Source organism: Leptinotarsa decemlineata, unplaced genomic scaffold (assembly GCF_025532065.1).
Source record: "Leptinotarsa decemlineata unplaced genomic scaffold, Ldec_3_MD MMD2_tig00026328_RagTag_RagTag, whole genome shotgun sequence".
Lineage (NCBI taxonomy): Eukaryota > Metazoa > Arthropoda > Insecta > Coleoptera > Chrysomelidae > Leptinotarsa > Leptinotarsa decemlineata.
Window position 1 is genome coordinate 24,064,092 of NW_027412688.1, and position 23,287 is coordinate 24,087,378.

At 37.1% G+C, this 23,287-nt stretch overlaps 2 protein-coding genes and 1 long non-coding RNA gene across 4 annotated transcripts in view; 1 reads left to right on the forward strand and 2 right to left on the reverse strand.

Annotated features, from left to right (window-relative positions):
* The window catches only part of LOC111511087 (peptidoglycan recognition protein), a 55,106-nt gene that overhangs the window by 19,387 nt on the left and 12,432 nt on the right, over positions 1-23,287 (reverse strand). Inside the window, exon 1 of one of the 2 annotated variants that reach the window (XM_074182673.1) lies at positions 12,352-12,706. The exons of the other annotated variant lie outside the window; for it this stretch is intronic. Within the exon in view, the coding sequence (XP_074038774.1) occupies positions 12,352-12,430 (79 nt within the window). The 5' untranslated portion in view covers positions 12,431-12,706. Of the gene's footprint in view, positions 1-12,351; positions 12,707-23,287 lie in introns of those variants that run through there. 2 annotated transcript variants of the gene reach the window in all.
* On the forward strand, positions 1,410-21,948 carry LOC141485630 (uncharacterized). The gene is made up of 2 exons (XM_074182675.1): positions 1,410-1,646; positions 14,577-21,948. Exon 2 carries the CDS (start codon positions 15,080-15,082, stop codon positions 15,461-15,463), a length of 384 nt encoding a protein of 127 aa, XP_074038776.1. The 5' UTR covers positions 1,410-1,646; positions 14,577-15,079; the 3' UTR covers positions 15,464-21,948.
* Positions 7,021-9,369, reverse strand: LOC141485632 (uncharacterized). The gene is made up of 2 exons (XR_012467315.1): positions 9,064-9,369; positions 7,021-8,843 (listed from the first exon to the last, which is right to left on the reverse strand). It is a non-coding gene; the product is annotated as an uncharacterized lncRNA (long non-coding RNA).

Here is a 23,287-nt window from a genome sequence, read left to right on the forward strand (position 1 = left end):
TAACCATTCCATAGACTTCAGTTCATTATGATTAGTTAGACAAGTTAACAACAACTAGCATCTAGATGCCTATGAGAGTGTCGAAATAAGTAAACATAATAATATTACGAATAACGATGGTGGACCAATACCTAGTAGTATGTTAAATTAATATTTTAATTATTAGATTCACCTCACTATTACATAAGGACACATTGTAAAATTGATTTATGACTAACAGATAAGGCAATATTGTGAAATGAATTTGAGACATTCTAGACGCAGGTACCTAGAAGAGGTATCTATGTTTTAAATAAGGATAACAGTGTGTGAGTATATTTAGTTTAATCTTCCTCTTGAAGATGATCACTTGGTTATCGAAACACGTGTCGAGATGTTGAAATAACGGTTCGGTGTTGGGAAAAAACTACACCAAAGGTTCCAAACAGTGCATCACTCTATGAGATTCATAACATATCCATTGAACGAGTTCAAAGAAAGTTTTGTAAATTTCTAATTTTCAGAATAGATGGTTCTTACCCTGAGAGAGGTATCAGTAATGATGTCATATATGAACGTTTGGAACTTTTTAGTTTACAGCATCGCAGAAAATGTGCGTCGCTCATATTTTTATTCAAGTTAGTGAATGAGAGAGTTGACGACTGTCCTCAAATTCTTGAACAAATTAACTTCAATGTACCACGGCCAGCTTCACGATCTCAATCCATTTCTAGACCTCTCAGAGCAAGAACTACCATCATGCTCAATTCCCCAATATATGTTATGTGCACAATTTTCAATAGCATTTGTACCCATGGTGATTTATTCTTCACCAACCTTCATAACATTTTCAGAATTGCTAACGTGTACTTGAAGTAGGAAATTAGAATTAGTTTTTGTTCATTTTATTTTCCGTTTATGGTTAAGTATTATGAATCAAATGTAATATTGTCCTGTAAATGGGTAACTGTTGGACAATAAAGCTATTATTATTATTATTATTATCACAAGTTAGCTCAATCAATACTGCAAGTTGTATTCATGTATACAAAAGCGATTATGAAAATTTGGAAATATAAAAATGATGTTGAAGGTAAATCCGCTGATCCTTGGTTCGAACTTTCCGTTTTTAATGAAACATCTATCATTCATCACTGAATTTTGGCTCAAGTGATGCTGTCATTTTCTATATAATTTTTCTATTTCACCGTAGCGGCAGTTCATAAAAAATTAGAGAATTTGCGAACATTTCATTCGACAACGAAAGAGTTGATTACCTAGAAATCACTGATTTCTATTATCTCTGAAAGTAGGGTTCACATTGTTGGTGTGCGTAGAAATATGACAGAAGGAAAATCTTAGTTGGTGGGGTTCTCTGAATATTCACGAATTTATATTGAATTAATGACCTGCGTCATTGGGTGGGACATCTTGTGAAATACTCATCATCATTACAAGTTTTCTTACATACTATACTTGCAACGAACTGTGCACAGGATGTATACGAATATCCATTCTAGTCATCACCCGAAGATGAGTGTGGATACTAACAATGTGTGTGTCGATGTTTCATCGTGAGTAGACGTGTTGTAGCATAGCTCCACAGAAAAGGCAAACAAACTATCAAAAAGTGCAATAACAAATTGGAAAATCATCTTGCCATACAAGTAAGTGTTAAATTACAAGTTGTTAGTGTCATTTCAACTCTAAACTGCACGTACTAGTTAGAAGTTGCAACTATTTTTGCATCATGTCGAAAACTAGAACCAACAAGGGAGAGGACGAACTGCACACAACCATTAAAGCTGTAGTCAACAAACTTGTTTCATCTAACGAGTTTATAACACTCCTCTCCGATTCTATCATGGATGTAATCACAAAGAAGTATGATAAAGAAATAGATGTGCTCAAGAAACAAAATAATGAACTCACAAAAGTTTTGCGAAATCAAGAACATCAAATAAAAACTCTAGTTGCTAACCAAGAATCATGTGATCGAATCCGAAGATCTAGAAATGTCATATTCTATGGCGTTCAAGAAAGTGACAATGAAAACTGCATGGACACTATTCTGGGTATAATCAATAATAAACTCAATATAAGACTTGATCTGATGAGTATTGATAATTGTTTCCGCATGAAAATTCCGGACAGAAACAATATTGAACCAATCATGACCCAGTTCTCTACGGTTTCTATTAAACAATTGGTATATAATAAAAAGAAGCTGTTGAAAGGAATGGGCATGGTAATTAGAGAAGATTTGTCTCCTGAAACACTGAAACTTTTTAAAGCGACGGTGGAGAAAATTAAGAAAAACGGAAGATTATGGTCAAACAATGGAAATATATATGTCAAGTTAAATGACAAAGATATCATTAGTAAGATTAAGAAGTTAAGTGATATTGAAACTATGTGAAGTGAAATATTATTGCATTTTTCTTATTTCGTATTCAGATTATCTGCTCTATACAAACTTATTTACATTTACGATTCTTCTTATTTCTGTGGGACAGCGCAGTTTAGGTTACCATTTCAAATATTCAATTTTTTGTGGGTTATTTTGGTTTTGCTTTTTCATACATTTATTTATTGGAATATCATTGAACAATATGTAATTATTAGAGTTAATTGTTTATAAATAAGTTGTTCGCCCTGAACCGCTGGTATATTTTTCTTTTTTTGAACTTCATCTTGTCATTGTGATTGTAGCATTTTCAATTTTTTTATTTTTTTATTTTTGCACAAATAATAAATATCAAATAATCAATTGTTCTGGGCTAGTGCAGTTGGTCCGTGCCCACAGTGACTGTTAATTTTTTGTGGTTTGGAAGGTCTTACCTTTTTTAAACTTCTACTTATTCAGTTGTAGAATATTAGAATTTTTCAGAATTGGAAATAGACTTTGAGAGAATATTTGGGATAATTTAATAAATATTAATAAACAGGATGGATTATCTTAGTGTAGCTTGTTTAAACGTACGATCTTTGCTACCATCACTTCGTGACGTAAAAAATATACTACAGCAAAATGAATACGATGTTTTTTTGGTATGTGAGACATGGCTTTTTGATCATATTACTGATGAAGTCTTAAATATTGCAGATTATGTATTATACAGAGGAGACAGGAATGCTCGGGGTAGAGGTTTATGTGTTTATGTAAAAAATAAGTATCCTACTGAATTGATTGTAAAGAATGATAAAAATAATTGGGAACAATTGTGGATTAAACTGACAATCCATAAACAAACATTTGGTATAGGTGTGATTTATAAACCACATGACCAAACAGCCAATGATTTTCTTGATGAATTTGAAGATTCTTTGGGATACTTATTTCTAACTGTTGATGAAATGGTGTGTTTAGGTGATTTCAACATAAATTTTATTGAAAAAAATGCGGTTGTCAACAAATTGAATCATATTTTGGAGGTATTTGATCTAGCCCAGGTAATTGACGAACCAACAAGAATAACCGATAGCTCGGAATCGCTGCTTGATTATATTATACTTAAAGAGGAAAACTTGATTGAGAAAGGTATTATTCATAATGATATATCAGACCACTGTATTGTAAATTGCAAGCTTAATGTTAAAAAGGAAACGACTTTCAAGATGTATACTTATAGGTGTTTCGAAAATTTTAATGAACAATTATTTCTTCATGATTTAAGAAATATATCATTTTTCCGCATTTTCGATCAAGAAGGCGTGGATGAAAAAGTATCTTACTTGGTAAATTGTTTAACTAGCATATTTGATCGGCATGCCCCTATAATAACTTCTAAAATAACAAAAAAGAAAGCTCCTTGGCTGACATTTGCCTTACAACAAATGATGAATGAACGAAATAAAGCTCTGAATAAATATAAACGAACAAAGTCAGTCGCTCATTTTCAATTGTATAAAGATCTCAGGAATTATACAAACCAAGCAATAAAAAGGGAGAAAAGGGCATACTTTTTGTATCAGTTTGAGAATTCCGATTCAAAAAAGCTGTGGCAAACACTGAGAACAAATAACTTCTTGAAAAACAAAAATCAAGAAATTCCTGAAAATCTAAAGAAGCCAAGTGAAATTAATAATTTTTTAATAAATTCCATTCCAAATGTTGCCCCACCTGAATATCTTATGAATTTTTACAGCACCAACAATATTATTCCTTCCACTTTTAAATTCAAAGAAGTCAATGACACTTTTGTATATGACAGCATTTGTAAAATTAATTCCAATGCAATGGGCTGAATGTTAAACTTATCAAACTTTGTTGTCCTCTAATTGTGCCATATATTACACACATCATAAATTTCTGCCTTTCAAGGGGTGTTGTCCCTACTGTTTGGAAAAGAGCAGTGGTTCAAGTTCTACCCAAGAAACAAAATCCTTCAGAATACAAGGATCTTAGAGGAATAAGTATCCTACCCATGCTTTCCAAGATTCTAGAAAGACCCATTGAAGTACAGATAAGACAGCATTTAGCCGACCACTCACTATTGCCTGTTGTTCAATCTGGCTTTCGTAAAGGCTACAGCTGTACGACAGCCTTACTTAATATAGTCGATGATATCATTGCCTCAATGGATAAAGGTCTGTGTGCAATATTGGTACTGCTGGATTTCAGCAGAGCATTTGACACTATCAACTTCAAATTACTGCTTAATATTTTGCACTATATAGGTTTTGCAGAATCGGCTGTTGGCCTTATACAAAATTATTTAGACAATCGTAAACAGTGTGTAAAAATTGAATCAAATCAGTCCGAATATATGACATTGAACTCGGGGGTGCCTCAAGGTTCAATCCTGGGCCCTTTACTTTTTTCTGTGTATACCATCAATTTAATAAAATCTTTAGAACAATGTAAGATTCATGTCTATGCTGATGATACACAGATTTATCACACTTTTCCTCCGCAGTTAGCAGATGATGCTTCTGAAATAATTAATAGGGAACTGGCGACGTTCATTAATTTTGCTTCTGAACATTGTTTACTAATAAATTGCGCTAAATCTAAAGTAATGTTATTTGGTTCTATGTATAATCGGGCTAGATTTCAGTTTCCTATTAATATAGAAATTAATAATGAATTGATCCCTGTTGTTGAAGAAGCTAAACACCTTGGCATTATCATAGAGGCAGACCTAAGATTCGAAAAACATGTTAATCAATTGATTTGACGGGCATATGGTTCACTAAAACTGATTTATGGAAACAGGCATTTAATTCCTCGAAAAATCAAAATGAAACTGTGCGAAACATTAATTTTATCACATTTTAATTTCGCTGACTCTGTCTATGGTCCGAACTTAACAACTATTTACAAAAATAAAATTCAAAAAGTGCAGAATTCCTGTTTGAGGCTAACATACGGCGTGAGGAAAAATCAGAGAATATCACATAAATTAATTGAGATTGGATGGTTGAATATGGAAAATAGAAGAGTTCATCATGCGGTCACTTTATATTACAAAATTATTCTATCTAAAACTCCTTCATATTTGTACAACAAAATATCTTTCAGGACAGACATACATAATTTAAATCTACGATTTAAAGGATTATTATCCCCAGCTAAATTCAAAACTGAAATGTTCAGACGATCTTTCACCTACCAAATTTATAATTTATATAATTCCGTTCCTGAAAGTTTGAAGAACCTCAGTATTACTTGCTTCAGATCAGAATATAAAAATAATTTATTCAAAACACAAGTCTAGATACCTCTCTGCCCCGCTGATAAACCAACAAACATAATGATTTTCGTCACTTATCACTCATTTCTCTTATTGTCTATTTGTCAATTACATGTACAAACGCATATGAATTCTTCGACGCACTGTATTAGGGTTAAGTGGAAGAACATTTTCGTAGTAAAACTATCGTTTGTCTGCAGAAAATGAACTTCGCCCTTTATTTTCAGAAATGTTTTTATTTTTTTTTTTGCATACAATGTTAAAATCTATATGTATATTATTTGAAAATAATAAAGACCTTTATTATTATTATTATTATCAGAAACTTCGTGAAGTAACTTGGTTTGAAATTTTTTTCATTATTTTCATCCAATTCATTTTCAATTGTTCTGGCTCATTTTTATGTATTTTCATTTTAGGTTTTATTGCTCAATTTCTTTGATATTTCAGCTATTTAATCTAGTTTTATTCGTCTTTCATAGATTTAGAATTACAGTGGTATCATATTAGACAATGGAAATCCAATGAAATATATTGTTTTGTGAAAATCATTTTCTCTGAGAGATTTGGTCCCTTTCAGTCAATCACACTGAGAATAAATTCAGAAATTCCTTTCAGTCTGAGTTTAATCTTCCTCTTGTAGATGATCACTTGGTGATTTAAACACGTGTTGAGTTGTTAAAAACAACAGTTTGGTAATGGGATTAAACTCCAGTAATAATCATATAAGTTAATTCCTTTCAGATACGAAAATGGTTTAGAAATGCAAGAATCCTGATACGGATGATTTTTTTTATATCTGTAAATCTTGGTAAATAATTGAATGAGGAAACGTGGAGGTAGGTAAGCATGAAAAACCTAAAAGAATCCTTTAATAACAAAACGATTTCGTAATGGCTTTCAGTCAGGGTTCGACACATTCAACATTTGAGTTAAATATATTACTACATACAAACTAATCATTACCTGGGGCAGTACCTGAATTATGAAATCAACCACTGTTATTCCCAGAAAGAAGAATTTCTCAAGGTGATGACTGATGACGCATTCACATTTCCCAAATAAACTGTGTAGCACCATAGAGAAAATTCTCCAGAATTATGAATGATGAGAAATAAAACTCGCCATGTTTATTTACCAGTTAGTGCAAGTGAGACGAGTAGTAAAAACACATAAAATATGTTATACTAGTGATGCACTATTCTTGAGTGTCTTAAATTGATTTCACAATATTGCCTTATCTACTAGTCTTAACCCATTATGGCCGGAATTTATTGGGGTATAGTGTATGGGTATAGTATTTTTGAAATATGTATTAGAATAATAACAACAAATGCATGTTACATATAAATAACACTAGTTTATTCGGTTACAGCGTTGAAGAAATATATTACGTTCCTACAAACACGAGGGCTACCTGGTCTTTGTATGAAAAATAATATTACACTCAATACAAAGTCCTGTGTCGCACTTTTTGCGACACAGTGCGTTGCGTTCTAGTGCTCGTAGAGCACCCTTCCCCAGCACATCGTCGACGTTTCTTGTTCGGAATGGACATCAGAAGGTGATCTGTTCTATCATATCTCACTTCATCGGATATTATATTTAGTGAGAGGCTAAATTTGGATGTAGAAGGCCTTCCAGCACTTTTTGGAACAATCCCATAGCGGCTTAAATAATTTCGAACCAAGGCTCTACGAAAATTTAGTTGGCTTATTTGAGTATTTATTTTATAAAGTACCCATGAATTGAAGATACCTGCATCTAATAGCCAGGTGACAATACTCTACCACCACTTCTTTGAACGTATAGCGATTCGATATGATGATATTACCTCATCCATAAGATCTGTTCCGCCCATACTACTATTGAATTGGCCAATAAGGAATGGACGAGAAACAGTCAAGAATTTGTTTTCAGTCTTCGAATATCTTTTCACGTATCCTATGGGATTCACACCATAACAGTTAGAACCATCTGTTACGATATTATTGTCTGCCCACTTGACTATTATTACTCCATGATTTTTATTGACTGCAGATACATAGCTACCACGATCTTTCTTCTGCAACGTTTTTTTATGGGCAAGTGGACAACTATTTGGAACTCTATTATCTCTAAAAGTTCCACTTCCTCCGTACTCTTTGAGGCGTAAGAAATTGAGCAAATCTACGCTCATAAACAAATTATCCAAGTAAAATTTATAAGGATATTCAGGATGTGGCAAGTCTGCTAGCAGCGAAACAAATGGTGCAGTACATTTTCCAAAAAGGCGTTCGTAGTCATCGACAGAATTTGGGTTTCTACCTTGATACATATCAAAGTCGACAAGATATCCATCTTTTGCATTCAGACACCACATTTTATATCCAAAGCGAATTGGTTTTCCTCGAATAAACTGTGTACAGTAGTGACGTCCATAATACTTTATCCTCGATTCGTCAAAATCCAAGTGTTCTTGAGGTACAAAATACTGAAAACATTTTGTCTTGAGGGCATTGATCAAGGGTCGTAATTTATACATTTCATCGGTGGTATCAATGGAATTGTTATCAGCCAAATGAATGAATCTCATTATCTGAACGAATCGATCACGTCTCATGGAATTGCTCATCATTATGTTTTTCATGTCCAAACCACTGTCCCTAAAATGCCATTTACTGGCATGAAATGAATGTTTTCATTTCTTCGGAAGTGAGTTGAGGATCAGGGCAGTTCTTGAATAGTGAATACTTCTGAGTTTCTCTCACAAATAATTCTATTATATTGTCATCAATAAACATTTCGAAGATTTCAACAGGAGAGTTTTCAAGAAACATATTGTAGTTTTGTACCGGGAATATTCGACTTCTGGAAACTACTATATCGGCATTTTCCTCCCAGATAATCTTATTTTTCGGTTTGTTACCATTATGTACTACGGTATTGTCTGAAGTAACCAGATTATTCGTCTGATTTTTCGAAGTCAATCTTTCTGTTGAATTTGCAAACTTTATTTCAACTTTACTTTGTAGTTGCCGCCCACTAAGAGTATCCAATGTACCTCCATCATCTTCATCGGCTGAGTCTTCATCGGTGAGAGCATTGGGATCAGGAGGTTCAATGAAAATTTCTTCGATATCATCTAGATAGACCATATCTAATGCGTTTTATAATGTAAAACCCGCCCTGGAATTAAAATATGACATAAGTTGAAAAAGTCCAGTTCCAAATATCTGAAAGCCTAGCGTTACTTATTTGTAACATCAACAAACGAATCCCCCATAGCTAATCCTGTTTTGGTTAACATCAGATTCAACATATACTACATGCAAAATACTTTTTTTTGTACCCACATATTTGATGATGATAATAAATAACTGAAAAATTAATTTTATCTTATACTTACTCGAATGTCCATCTCATCGTCCCTGCTCATGCTTAGCTTCAGAATAACTCAAAAAAAGTGAACCTTACAGCTGAACTATCACCATGCAACTGAACGTTTTGATATTTCGACATTCGAAGATGAGGTATACAATGCCATCTAGTGAAAAATCTCATAAATAGGGCAACTATTGCAATTAGAAGAAACCTTTAACTGCGTTACCTATAAGTAACGCTAGGTCATAATGGGTTAAATTAATTTTACAATGTGTCCTTGTGTAATAGTTAGGTGAATATAATAATTAAAATATTATTAGCTATATAAAATTAATTTCACAATATTGCCCTTTCTACTAGTCTTGAATTAATTTTACAATGTGTCCTTATGTAATAGTCAGGTAAATCTAATAAACAAAATATTATTTTAACAAGCTATATAGTACCTATACTATTAGGTATTGGTCCACCATCGATACTCATAATATTATTATATTTACTTATTTCTACACTCTCATATGCATCTAGATGCCTTTTGTTAACTTGTCTAACTAATCGTAATGAACTGAAGTCTATGGAATGATTTTGTTGCAAAATATAATGGGGGACTGCTGAACTCCAAGGAGTTTTTTTACATATACTAAAACCTGGTTCCGCAATAGACAAACCTGCAAATTCCTTAGTGAACCACTTTGTATTTGGTAGGTAGGAGATCCAACAGCAGACACGATGTGGCGCATTGATACATACATACAACACACAAAATATCGTTCTGCAAGAAGGTTAGATTTTGCTTTCTTTTGATGTTAGTTCATTATTTCCTAGCGTCAAAATTCCACAGACCTTACAATACCTCAGGGGATTACTGGAGAAACATAATTTCAATTATAAAGAAATTGATGAATTCGTTTTTCTCACTAGTTTTTGTATGAAACAAAACCGATTCCAGGTAGAAGGTTGCATTTATGAACAACAGGAGGGAATGACAATGATTAACCCCTTGTCCCCCTACCTGGCACACCTGTTCATGAGCAGATTCGAAATGGAAACCATAGAAAACTCAAAGTATTTTCCTAGGATATGGCTAAGGAATGTGGATGATATTTTCGCGATATTCGATAACAAAAAATCGAATATTGAGGACTTTGTTTCCTTTTTAAATAAAAGATTTCCATCAATAAAATTCACGTAGGTATGAGATAGAAAGTAAAGGACAACTTCCATTTCTTGACGTTTTGGTAATGAGAAGCCAATATGGAGGGTTAGAATACGATGTATTTATGAAAGAAACAATCATATACAGGTAGGTAGGTATATTCATGACAGTTCACATTACCAAGGACAGAAACGTGCTGAATTGAATTTTCTAGTGCATCGTCTTTTGACTTTCCCTTTAACACATAGGAGGTTCACAAAAGAAAAACGTACAATACAAGAAATAGCAGCCACTTACGGTTTTTAGAGGGGTATTGTAGCTAACGTAATAAGGAAAAAGAAGTTCAGGTTGAGAATGAACGAAATCTCGACTTTTAGAAAGGACAAAAACCAAGATAAATATATATCAATTCCATACCACCAATACACGAAGTACTTTGGAAAAATTTTCAACAAACTAGTTATGTTGTTTTTCAAACAAGTCATACACTACAGAGCCTTTTAGGAAGTCGAAAAGAGAAATCGGAAAAGTCTGGAATTTACGAAATCAAATGTAAGCACTGCGATGCAACATATTATGAACAGACAAAAAGATCTATTAAAGTAAGATATAAGGAACACATAGCACACTTAAAATATGGAAGACCTGAAAAATCAGCAGTCGCCCATCATATTTTGGAAAAAACCATTCCATAGACTTCAATTCATAAAATAATGAGTTAGACAAGTTAACAACAACAGGCATCTAGAATGTTAGAAATAAGTAAACATAATAATATTATGAATAACGCTGGTGGACTAATACCTAATAGTATACAAAGCTTATTGGAATAATATTTCATTTATTAAATTTACCTGACTGTTACATGAGGACACATTGTGAAATTAACTTAAGACTAGTAGATAGGGCATTATTGTGAAATTGATATTATATAGCTCATGATATTTTAATCATTATATTCACCCAACTACTACATAAGGACACATTGTAAAATTAAGTTAAGACTAGTAGATAGGGCAATATTGTGAAATTGATTTCATGTATCTCATTATATTTTAATTATTATATTCACCTAACTATTAAATAAGGACACATTGTAAAATTTATTTAAGGACTAGTAGATAAGGCAAGATTGTGAAATTAATTTAAGACACTAAAGACGCAGATATAAAGAACAGTTATCTGTGGTATAAATAAGGATGGCTTTGTAAGTATGATTAGTTTGATCTTTCTCTTGAAGATGACCAGGTGATCGAAACTCATGTCGAAGTGTTGAAATAACGGTTTGGTGTTGGGAAAAAACTCCAGTTAAATCCATAGAAAATTGTATTTCTCATCTTCATGATTTTCTACCAGCACGTAATAACGGCTATAATCATCAATTTATTCTCCTGGATCCTTTGAACAAATACTGATCAGAAAAGGAAAGGAGACAAGAAGGAGAAAAGGAGTTGATATTTCAAAAAAATTTGAAGTACATGAAGTGAAATGATGTAAAATCTAAATTTCAAAGTTCACATCGGAAATTTAGTATACTTCTCTTATGAAGTTGTTGTATTATATTTTTGAAAGGAGAATTTGGTACTCTATCGAGTAATCTGAAACAGTAAAAAGCGATATTCAAATGTTTTACTGGCCTAAATGAAACATTACCTAAATTATCAACTTTGGAATAATACAAATAATTGAATGCAGGAGCTGTTGTTACTTAGTATTTCACTACCTGAAAATCTTATCAAATTTGCGTTTTTATATGATACATTGACAAAAACGATAACTAAAACAACCAAAATAACATTTCTATTTACTAAATTTTCATTTTCAAGAAATGATTCAAATCTTTTGAACCCATATGTAGGTATTTCTTACTTTTTTTTAATATACAGTCTTTCACACTTCAATCAAGATAAATTAGGATTTTTAAATTATATTATTGACTGTGATATACAAATTATTTTCTGTAAGAAACCTAATTATTCTTTTTGTATAATCAAACATTGCTGTTACTTGAAATTCCTAAATTCACTCTGGATATTTTCAAATTATGGAAGTCAAAAAATTCCTTAATTTTTTCGCAGCTCCTTACATAACACTCTGAACCTAAATTATATGTATTGCGAAAGAAACATATTTTGAACAATTGAATCCAAAACATACCTAGCATGATCTCCATAAAACTTTTTTTCACCCCAATTGACTTTTTCTGTTGATCAAGCTTCTGGTATAATTTGTTCATTTCACTTTTCACAATTGGGAGACTCCGATATTCATTCGTTTTTCAAATTGTCACAATCGTATCATATTCGTAATTTGGGATCAAGCAGTACTTGAAGTGACTTCTTGAAATCTGTGTTCGACAATCTACGACAATTATAAATCAATCAATTTGGGTGGCCTGGAATTCCCTCGAATTCGTTCGAAGTGAATGTTTACTTGAAAGAGGATAACTAATAAGAAAAGTCGTCGAATGTATTCAAATTGTCCAACACAGAACTATCCAAGAAGCACGAGTGATAAGAAATGAGTGATAAGAGTTCATAAAAATAAATTCTTGTTGCATGTTGATTGTAACTATCGAATCTTGCATAATGCGGTATTATTCTGGAGCTAAAAATCACGAAAGTCTCAAAAAATATATTACGTAGGGAATATATCGACAGACCGCAATTGAATTACAAAATACATATTGGTAAAAGAAATATTTTTAGATTTTGAGAATAGAAGAATAGGAAACTTCTTTGACTGATCAATAATTTTCTACAGCTTGTGCATGTGTATACCGTAGTTACTCAGAAGATGTAACTTATATCTCTCATAATCCATGTTGAGTGTCCCTATACAACTAGTTACCAAAAACGGTAATAATATTATCATTATTATTATTAAGTTTCCGCTGGCCAGACCCTATCCCCTATCGCACAGGCACCGCTTTCAGAGCGCATTAAGGATTTTCCTATAGTGCTTGTGTTGTCCTTAAAAAAAGAAGCCCCTCTACATTCAGGAGAACTCGCCAGCATTATCAACCAACGACCACTCCATACCGTGGGTTGAGTAATCATTGAGTCTGAGAAGCATGTGCCCTGAGCAAGAGCAGTACGCCTTCTGCATCTGTCCGGATAAAATTGCTGCCTTAGTGCGGCAATCCGGTATGATTTTGAGATTCGAGAATAGAGAGGGCATTATTCCAGTAGAGTTCGAAGAGAAAATCTCTATATTTTATCCGTTTCTTCTGTTTTCGGACGATATTCATCTCGCCAGAAGCTGAAAACTTTACGACAAATATCGTCTTGCTCTGGTGGTCCAGAAAGACTACATCAGGCTTCTTAGCTTGTGAGAGCCTGCTATCACTCCTTAAAAATATAATCCTTTCAATATAGTATTACTATCTTCATTCTGGTTTGCATTTCATCTTTCTCACGGAAGATGAAATGTCAGGGCTAGCAAGATGTGGTAACTTCTCGGTCATTCCGCGGTGGGTACCGAATGACGAAATTTTAGCTAATACGGAAGCTGCAATCAGAACTATGCCGTATAATGAAGCGGAGGAAATTCGGAGTGGGACAGTGAATATTCTATGCAAGGCCTGAACACCAAAATTCAATATACCAAAAAGATAAATTATGGCTTTGAAAAACCTGAACTCAGATAGGGCGATCAGCTGACAAGGGAAATGCCACGGTGTTCTTGAAAACAGAAGAATACATCGGTAAATTGAAGAACTTCTCAACCCGTCCAGCTACCCGACCCGTCTCGGCTGGCAGCGAAAGCCTTAACCAATGTATCATCCGTGATAATAATGATAGAATTTTTACAATAAATTATATTCAAAACGCGTTTGTTTGCATGGTAGCTTTATAAGTTACTTGTAACTGATGAAGCTACCGTACGGTGAGATACGTTATAAATAAAAGCTATTGTGAAAATTCTGTAATTATCATCATGGATAGTGTTATTTATTTTCATCAAGTAACGGGCCATTTAAATTAATGGGTTCATCTAGGTCATTTCAAGAAACTGAGTGGAAGTTATCCAATCAGAAAATGCTGATGACTAGAAAAAGACAATGTATGAGGAAATGAATTATTTGTGAGAAAACGAGATGTGGAAAATAGTGCCACTATCAATGAATAAGAAATTGATCGTGAACCGGTGAGTGTATCAAATATCAAGAGATATTTAGTTGTCTGTTGTCAGATCTGACACGATTGGAATGTTGAATCGAAGTGACCGTAACTTGATGAAAATCCTCTGAAAAAATTACTCATAGCAATATTGCTCAAGTAATATTGTAACTGCTTGACTGGCTTGAGGAAAACATAGACATTTTCGAACAGGTATTGCAGTCGTAGACAAGAGAAAATGATAATTCTTTTTTTTTTCAGGCTCCGAGACTTCAGTAGCTCTTCTTCAGGAACTCTTCAGGTATAAAAATTTCAAACACATGATATTCATTGGCTATTGGCGGAAAATCCACGTCCTGGAATACCCTGAAGAACATCATGAACTATCGACCACAGCACCCCAGGCTCATTACGAAACAACACCCCCCCCCCAAACAATAACCCACAACCAGGACACCCGAACGAACAAACAAAGGAAAAACTAACACAATACTAACATAGATAATTCTAACGTTAGCTGTCAAAATGACATACAGAATATTTTTCGCTGCGATAATGTCGAAGTTTTTTCCACAAATACGACTATTTCTGGTGGATGATCAGCCATTCACCAGTAGTTAAATCTCTCCTACTAGTGAGTGCATTGGTTGTAGTGCGCAAGGACCCTCCAGACTTCTGGTGAATGAGTTCAAATTATCACTTTCACGGAACTATTCATCGCCTACCCTTGGGATATCAAAGGTTGTGAGTTTTTCGACAGCAGTATGGAGGAACTGCTTGACAGTCTAATGGCCAGGGACAGGGGTGAAGTAATTACCTTCATGGGTTTATTGCTTGATCGTCTGGACCTGAGTCCATCAGAGCTGGTAAGGAGCAGCCCCGTGGTGGCAGTTCGGGAGCCCTCTGGCCCTCCACCAGGGGCCAGGAAGCTCCTCGAGCGTCCGCCACGGAATGTATCCTCCAGAGATACTCTCGTCGGCACCACCCTCACTGCTCAATCAGAGACAAACAACGACGATAATATGATCAAGCCGCAAGAACCGGCCAACAAAAAGCGTCGCCTTCCAGAAGAGTTTCTTCCTTTTCCATCTAAACAAGTCGCTCCAGTAAACAAAACTACCGGCACCAAGCCCAAAAAAGTGGCTTAAAAGATGTCAAAGCTCTGGGACGAAGCCAAGAACAACACTTCAGAGTCAGAACTCTCAACAACAGAGTCTTCCGTCGAAGGTGACCATGAAATGTCGGTTGACGACAATAGGTCTGAAAAATCGATTTCAACTATACAGGGTGGTCCAAAACAGCCACGCCAAAATCTAAATCGGGTTCAAAACCCCAATGATCAGGGAACTAGCTCCCTCTCCCTTCGCGTCCTGAGATGCCCCAAAGCACCAGAAAAACACGCATTCCTCCAATTGTCGTTCGCCAGAAAGACAAGTGGGTTCAATTCACAAAGCTGGCTGCTTTTACCATAAGGTAAACTTTACCAAGGCAGTAAACATGGCTGACGGAATCAAGGTTCAGCCTTCTTCGGCCGAGGACTACAGGAGTATGTCCAAACTATTGGTGAGGGAAAAAATCCCCCACCACACGTATACCATACCTGAAGACAGGCAAATCAGAGCCGTCTTCAGAGGAGTCCCGGATCATCTGGAGACCGCTGACATCGAGGACGCCTTGGTTGAAAAAGTTTTCCAACCACCATCCGCCAGTAGGATGATGCGAGGAAATCGACCGCTCCCCTGGTTTTGATTTAATTGAACCAAAATCAGAAGCATATTAATGACGTCAGGGATATCCTTAACGTTGAAGTTAAGGTTGAGCCCCAACACCAAAACACTGGTAGAGCAGTGTCACCGATGTCAGCGGTTGGGGCATAGCCAACGGAACTGCCTAGCTATTCTCATTTTCATCAAATGCGTGCAAGAAGCAACGAGCAGATCCGCCCAAGTGCAATAATTGCAAGGGTGTGCATACTGCAAACTACCGCGGTTGTCCTTAGTTCCCCAGGGTTAGCAGGAAGACCAAAGTAGCTGCAAACGCCCCCAAAATGCACCCACACTTGGAAAGCGTCCTGCCGGAGCATCTGGCACACGCCCAGGAATGAGCTTCGTAGGAGGGGCCACGAGCGGTAACACCTTCGCCAGGCCTATCGAGGCGCCCCGTAGTCCCCGCCCGTCGAATGTCAGTGGCATCTGTTCCGCTCTGGACCAAATGAAGAAACTCTTCATTCAGTTCCCCGTACTCGAAAAGATGTTTATGGTGAAAACCAACGTGCTAACTGGAACCTGTTAGCGCGTTAATGGCACCTGTTAATGGCTAGACAACCAACATTGCTAGCTCTCTTACGGTTGTATTTTGGAATGCCAATAGTATTTCAAACAAGAAATTAGATTTTTAGAATTTTCTAATACAACAAAACATCGATATTGCACTGGTGCAGGAAACCCACCTGCACAATGAACCTTTTGGTATTCCAAACTACCGTTTTTACCACAGAGAACGCGTTGGACGTGCTGGAGAAGAATTTGGCATATTTGTCAAACACAATCTTCCTCACGAACAATTCGGCATTGTCTCGGATCAGTTACATGGCACGGAAGCCATGAGCGTTGAGCTCCAACTGAGAAGAGGTCGTCATAGACTAATCTCAGTTTACAACCGGAATCGTCTACTCCCAGAATCACTGGATGAACTGCTGATGTCGACAAATACCCCCACAACTGCTGCTGGTGACTTCAACGCCAAGCATAATCTGTGTACCAGACTCACCAATGCAAATGGCCGAGCGCTCCATGCGCATGCTGACAGGCATGAGTATCGAATGATGGGTCCAGATGAGTCTACGTTCTACCGTGGAGATTTAAGGCCAGACGTGCTTGATATCGCACTGCTCAGGAACGTCTCCATGTTCTCCGAAGTGTACACTTTGTCGAAACTTGACTCAGATCATAATCCAGTCATCCTGATGCTGGGTGATGATCCCCCTCCCCAGAATTATCGCATGAGATCATCTACAGTTTGGAAAGCCTTCAAGGCTCACCTAGTGGAGACACGTACAGACCCTGAGGCGCTTCAAACTCGAAAAGGTCTCGACGCGGCAGTGGCAGATTTCGAATTGTCTGTGAACAACGCTTTCCGCGCAGCCACAATCAGGACAGAGTGTCCTCTGCGGAGCTACAATGAGCTTCCTCCCAGGATAAAGAACCTTATCCGGGAGAGAAACCGACTCTAACGAGTTTATCAGCGGACTTTCTGCTCTGGAGACAAGGCTGCGGCTAGCAGGATGGCCAACGGGGTTAAACAGGCCATCACTCACTATAGAAACGAGAGGTGGAGCAAGTGTTTGGAATCGCTCAAACCGGGGGATGACGAGCTCTGGCGAGTCATCAGCAGGCTCGAGAAGAGGAAAACCGCTCCCTCCCCTCTTCACGGACAGCGCGGCATCTGCTACTCCCCCGCGGAGAAGGCGTTGGCTTTTGCAGACACAATGGAGAGTCAATTTTAACTCAACGTTGATGCGGATGAGGATATTGGCCGTGATATCCGGCTGGAACACCGGGTTAGGCGCATCCTTAGGGAAAATGATGACAACGTGATCCATCCAGCTTCGGAGGAAGAACTGAGTGGGTACATTAGGGCCCTCAAACCCAAGAAGGTTTCGGGAATTGATTCAATCAGCAACAGGTTGTTGGAGCAGCTCCCGGAAAACTTCATCAGATACCTGCTGGACATTATCAACAGCTCAATCACTCTCAGATACTTCACTCGAAGATGGAAGCATACCGTAGTTGTCATGATTTCAAAACAGGACCAGAACCCGCTGTTTCCCCAGATTCATCGTCCGATTAGTCTGCTTTGCTCAACGGCTAAGTTGGCCGAACGTGTTGTGCTGCAAAGGCTAACAGAAGAAGTTGAAGACTAAAATGTTCTGCCTGACGAACAATTCGGCTTCAAGAGGGCATACACCACCGAGCTGCAGGCCCTGAGACTGGTCGAAAATTCCATCTCAGAGCTTAACAACAGGAAGACAGTCTATCTCGTCCTCCTGGATATTTCGAAAGCCTTCGACCGAGTCTGCTCGATTCTTGACTGGAATATTCGGGTGAATCCAGAAAAAACTTAGGCGATAGACTTGGGGAGACGTAAAGTTTCTCCAGACACAAGGGTCACGATTTCAGGCAGGGAGATCGAATGGCAAATGCGAGTCAAGTACCTAGGTCCGACTCACCTGGGCAAATCACATTGATTATATCAAGAGCAAAGTGCAGATGAGGATAGATAAACTCTATCCTCTGGTCAATAAAAATTCAAAACACAATCTTAAAAATGAGATTTTACTATACAACACGAAATTCAAGCCTGTCATCATGTATGCTTCAGATGCTTGGGAACAAACCGCCCTGTCAATCCTCTCCATTTTGAAAAGGTTGCAAAACAAACTGCTCAGGATGCTGGTGAATGCTCCATGGTTCGTGCGGAATGAAACCATCCGCAGAGATTTGAAACTGTTAACAATACTGCAATCCATTCAGTCGAGGAATCAGAGAGTTTGTGAGTCAACGGAAACTCATGATAACCCATTAGTTACGGAAGCTGTAGATATGTATAAACGACCTCACTCGATTCAGAAGGCCCCGTCGCTCGGTTGAGTGAAGGCCCCACGACGTCTGTTAATTCATCAAATATCCTAGTCAGGAAGGGGTACACAAGGCCAGAGCCGCATAGAGGTCATTGACCTTTATGTCGCCACCAAAACACCTTATGTTATGAACCACTCGTCCTCCTGACGAACCTCCGTTGAAAGGGTAAGGGAAACAATTTCCAACCAGATGAAAATGAAGATGACTATGACTGACACAGATTACAAGATAGATAACTGTTACCCTGAAGAGGCATAAACCTAAAGCAGGGCCCCACCATAAACATACCTTGTAAACACTAACAATGACCCCAAAAATTTGAATAAATACATTAGTCAGTCAGAAAAACACATTGAAACAGATGAAATTGGTACTTTCGAAAAGTCAGGTTGAAGATGAGAAGCTACAAAAACACTTGAACATTGAAGTATGAAGAGAAAAACACCCATACATTTTTTGAAACTAGATGGATTGTTAGAAAATTGAAAAAAACTCCACTCCTGAAGACGCCTTGGTTGGTGAAACATGCGTTGAGAATAGTATTACAGTTCTGGTGTTTGAGTAACGTGCTTATTTTTGATGTATTCCAAGCCGGAGGTTCAAATTTATTTTTACTTGCTTACTAGGTTATGTGAAAATTGAGAAAATTGTCAATGTAATAAGGCAACATCTCCCCTGACGCATGGAAGACATGTCACTGCCGATTGTGATGTCAGAAACATTTGAAATGAAAATGTAGTAAATCCGTGATAAAAATTGGTATTTTACAAGAGTGCCACAGAAAGTTTGCCCGTATCATTCAAATTTAAGAAAAGTTAAATATGACACACATTTAACAATCATAGCAATTGTTTGGCGTGTAATTGTGTAAATGACAAAATTATTTCGAAATCAGTATGACCAAGTCGAAGTATTAAATCAATATTTAGTTATTTGAACGGATTTTCTGTTATATATTGAATTATCACAATGTGAGGAACGCATATCGTGAAAGCGGCTTGAAGGACGCATTTGAGCCTCCAGTGAGACGACATAGTACAAAGTGTGGTATAAATCGGTTGCAAAATTCCGATTTGACTGTTACAGATTTATTTTAGTAAGCCACCAATTGAAAAGCCACCATATAACCCTACGAAGAAAAAGTAGGTCCTTACAAAAGTGATTCGGTTCTGAGTACTCCATGCTGAAACCCAAGGGTGACAACACAGCGGAGGTATGAGAGTGTTTTAACAACAAAAACACAAACACTACAGGAAAAACCTAAAGCCGCTCTAGAAGCGATGCCTATGCAAAAGTAGTTATTCACATTGGACTTGAATCGCTGGAGATCGAATCCATTTGGAAAAACGTTCTCAGGAAGTTTATTCCTCATAAATGCAGGCCTCCAAATAAAAGAGTTGTTGAACTGTGAAGAAGGTGTACCGAGTTGAACCTCAAAACGATAAGCAACCAGTCCGTCGCGGTATTTCTGATATATACCCCTTTTGGTGGAATCAAATGTGCCACGTCTCTTGAACACCTCCCGTGAAAGTATATCTATAGAAGAGAGACAAATCTCCAACCTTTCTTAGACGTTCCAGACTATCAAGATAGCAAGTGATGTTCGGGCCTTCAATCAGGCGGAATCTGGATGGAATCCAGCAGGTTCAGGGTATACTTAAGGGCGGAGCTCCATACATGAGAACAATACTCCAAAGAAGATTTGATTTGAGCTTTATAAAACATCAAAAGTTGCTGAGATTTGTACAGTTTTTTGGTTCGGAACAGAGAGGCAGCTTTTGCAATTCCAGCGACATGATTGTGCAAAGACATATTGATGTCCATTAGTGATTGGGCCCTGCTGATCGTATAACTAGAGTATCTTCATTCTAGGTTTCACTCTACCACTTGAACTGTGTACTAGGATTAAGTAGATATATATTTTTTTAATATAAGGCAACTCAGTTGCACCACCCGTACTACAACTGAGCTTTAATTTTTATTAGGATATAGTTTTTAAACATATCGATCGAAGGCAGTATATTGATGTCTATTTTAACCCCATTTTAACCCTCCACAGGAAGGGGTCATATCACCCTTTTTCTGGAAAATAGTTCTGGATACCCTGATAAATCACCTCAACAATAATGAATTCTACACAATTGCATATGCAGATGACACAGTTATCTTGCAGACCGGCAAATTTGTGAACACACTGTGCGATAGATCGCAGGATGATCTCAAATTAATAAAAACATGGTGTAAGGAACACTCACTGTCGATCAATCCCAAGAAGACTGAGATGGTCCTTTTCACCGGGTAAATGATTTTATCGGGCTTAAAACCTCCCGAAATCTTCAAAAGCAAACTAAACTTCTCTGAAGAGGTGAAATACCTCAGTACTATCCTCAACAGGAAGCTAACATGGAACTCTCACCTACAGAGTAGAGCAAAAAGAGCATATGTGGCTTATGAGCAATGTCGGAGGATAGTGGGACGCGCATGGGGTCTTTTCCTCCGTGTGGTCACCTGGATCTACACTGCAATAATAAGACCTATGGTAACGTACGGAGTCATTGCATGGGGACCGAAAGTTCTACAGGCAACGGCCATCCAAAAATTATATCAAATAATTACGGGTCTGACCCCTCTGGACCTGTACGTTAAGGAGGTTGCGTTAATGACAATGGTACGATTGCGCACGGCTGGTGTTAACCTTGAAGTAGGAATGGGTCAATTGAGGCTGGGCCTATGGCGGGAAGCGCTCACTGCGCAACCTCTGCTGCAGGCAACCAGTGATGCAACTGAACCCAGGTTTGTGTTTAATAAACCCTACAATGTAAACAGAACACAGAGTCAGATGCTACAAATGCAATACGCATATATACAGACGGCTCAAAAACCAAAAAAGGCTCAGGATGTGGAGTGTACTCCAGATCACTAAGCCTAAAGAATAAGTGGCGAATGGAAAAAAATACCAGTATGGTCCAAACATAATCGCCACAGGAAAGAAATTTCTGGCAAAAACATAACAATCTGCACTGATAGCAGAGACGCCCTATTAGCCTTGAAATATCTGGCAATGACCAGGAAAAATCTACGCTTAACAGTAGGATTTCTGACTGGCCAATGTCAACTAAGGAAACACCTCCATAATATGGGGCTAGTGTGAACAGAAAGATGTGTGAACAGAAAGATGAGACTGTCAGGCATGTCCTATGCGAGTGCGAGTGCGAGTTATCGTCAATAAGAGAGTGTGTGTTCGGCGAGTCTTGGCATACACCTGCCGATATAAAAGAGATGTCTCCCAGTGACCTGTCTACTTTCCTGGAAAGAACAGGATGGACAATGACCTGGGAGGACAACTCCTCGGGAGAATGTACAATGGGTCACATGTGGCCTAAGTGCTGTGGGCTAACATTCACCCTCCCTACTCTACAGATACAGATACAGAACCACACAAACTTATCGAAGCAGACACTGATTTTGACTGATCTGATATTATTATATTCGGTTCGGAGACCTTTATTTTTTTGGAGAAAACCGAGGGTTTATCAATATTAAGTGGGACTCCGGGAACTTCTGAAACTACGATCAGAACCTAACAAACCATTGGGCATAGCTAGCTGCTCGTATAATATGGAACAAATAATTGACAAAAATGAACAATGCTCAATGAAGTTTTAATGAAAATATGCACTGATTTGGTAAATATCTCAAATTTTGATATTGTGTTTCAAAAATCTAGGAGACTTCGAATATTGGAATATTAAAAAAATGTTCAATGAAAAAACCACCCTGTATACTGAAGCTTTATATTACATGCTTTGTACTTGTGGAAGTTTTTGTATTCACGAAAACATGGGCCAGAAAAAGTACAAAGGCATGCGGTAATGCATGCCTGATTACCAAACCATCAAAATTCAATAATTTAAATAGATAGATGGCATAAATTTCACAAAGTAAATGGGAACTGAATCGGCCTTAATTAGGACCCTAATTCAGGTCATTGAAAAGTAAAACCGAAGGAAATATTTTAGCAGTTTATATTTAAAATAAAAGCAGCCACTCACGATGACCTCAGCTGAGCTCCTATACAAGGTGTTTCTTAATTACGGTACGAAACTTCAGAGAATGATTCATTGGGTCGTTTTAAGAAACAAAAGTACTATGAACATATGTTCGGAGTTGCTTCGTTTCTGAAATGAAGGGCGTTGCTACAGTTTTTTGGTGTGATGAGGCGCTTATTTAGCCTGAACTAGATTGAAATTATCAGGTCCAGTGGCGTCTCAGTGGCACCACAGTCAAGAATATTAAGAAAAATAGAACGCCAATGACTTTTTTGTAGTTTTT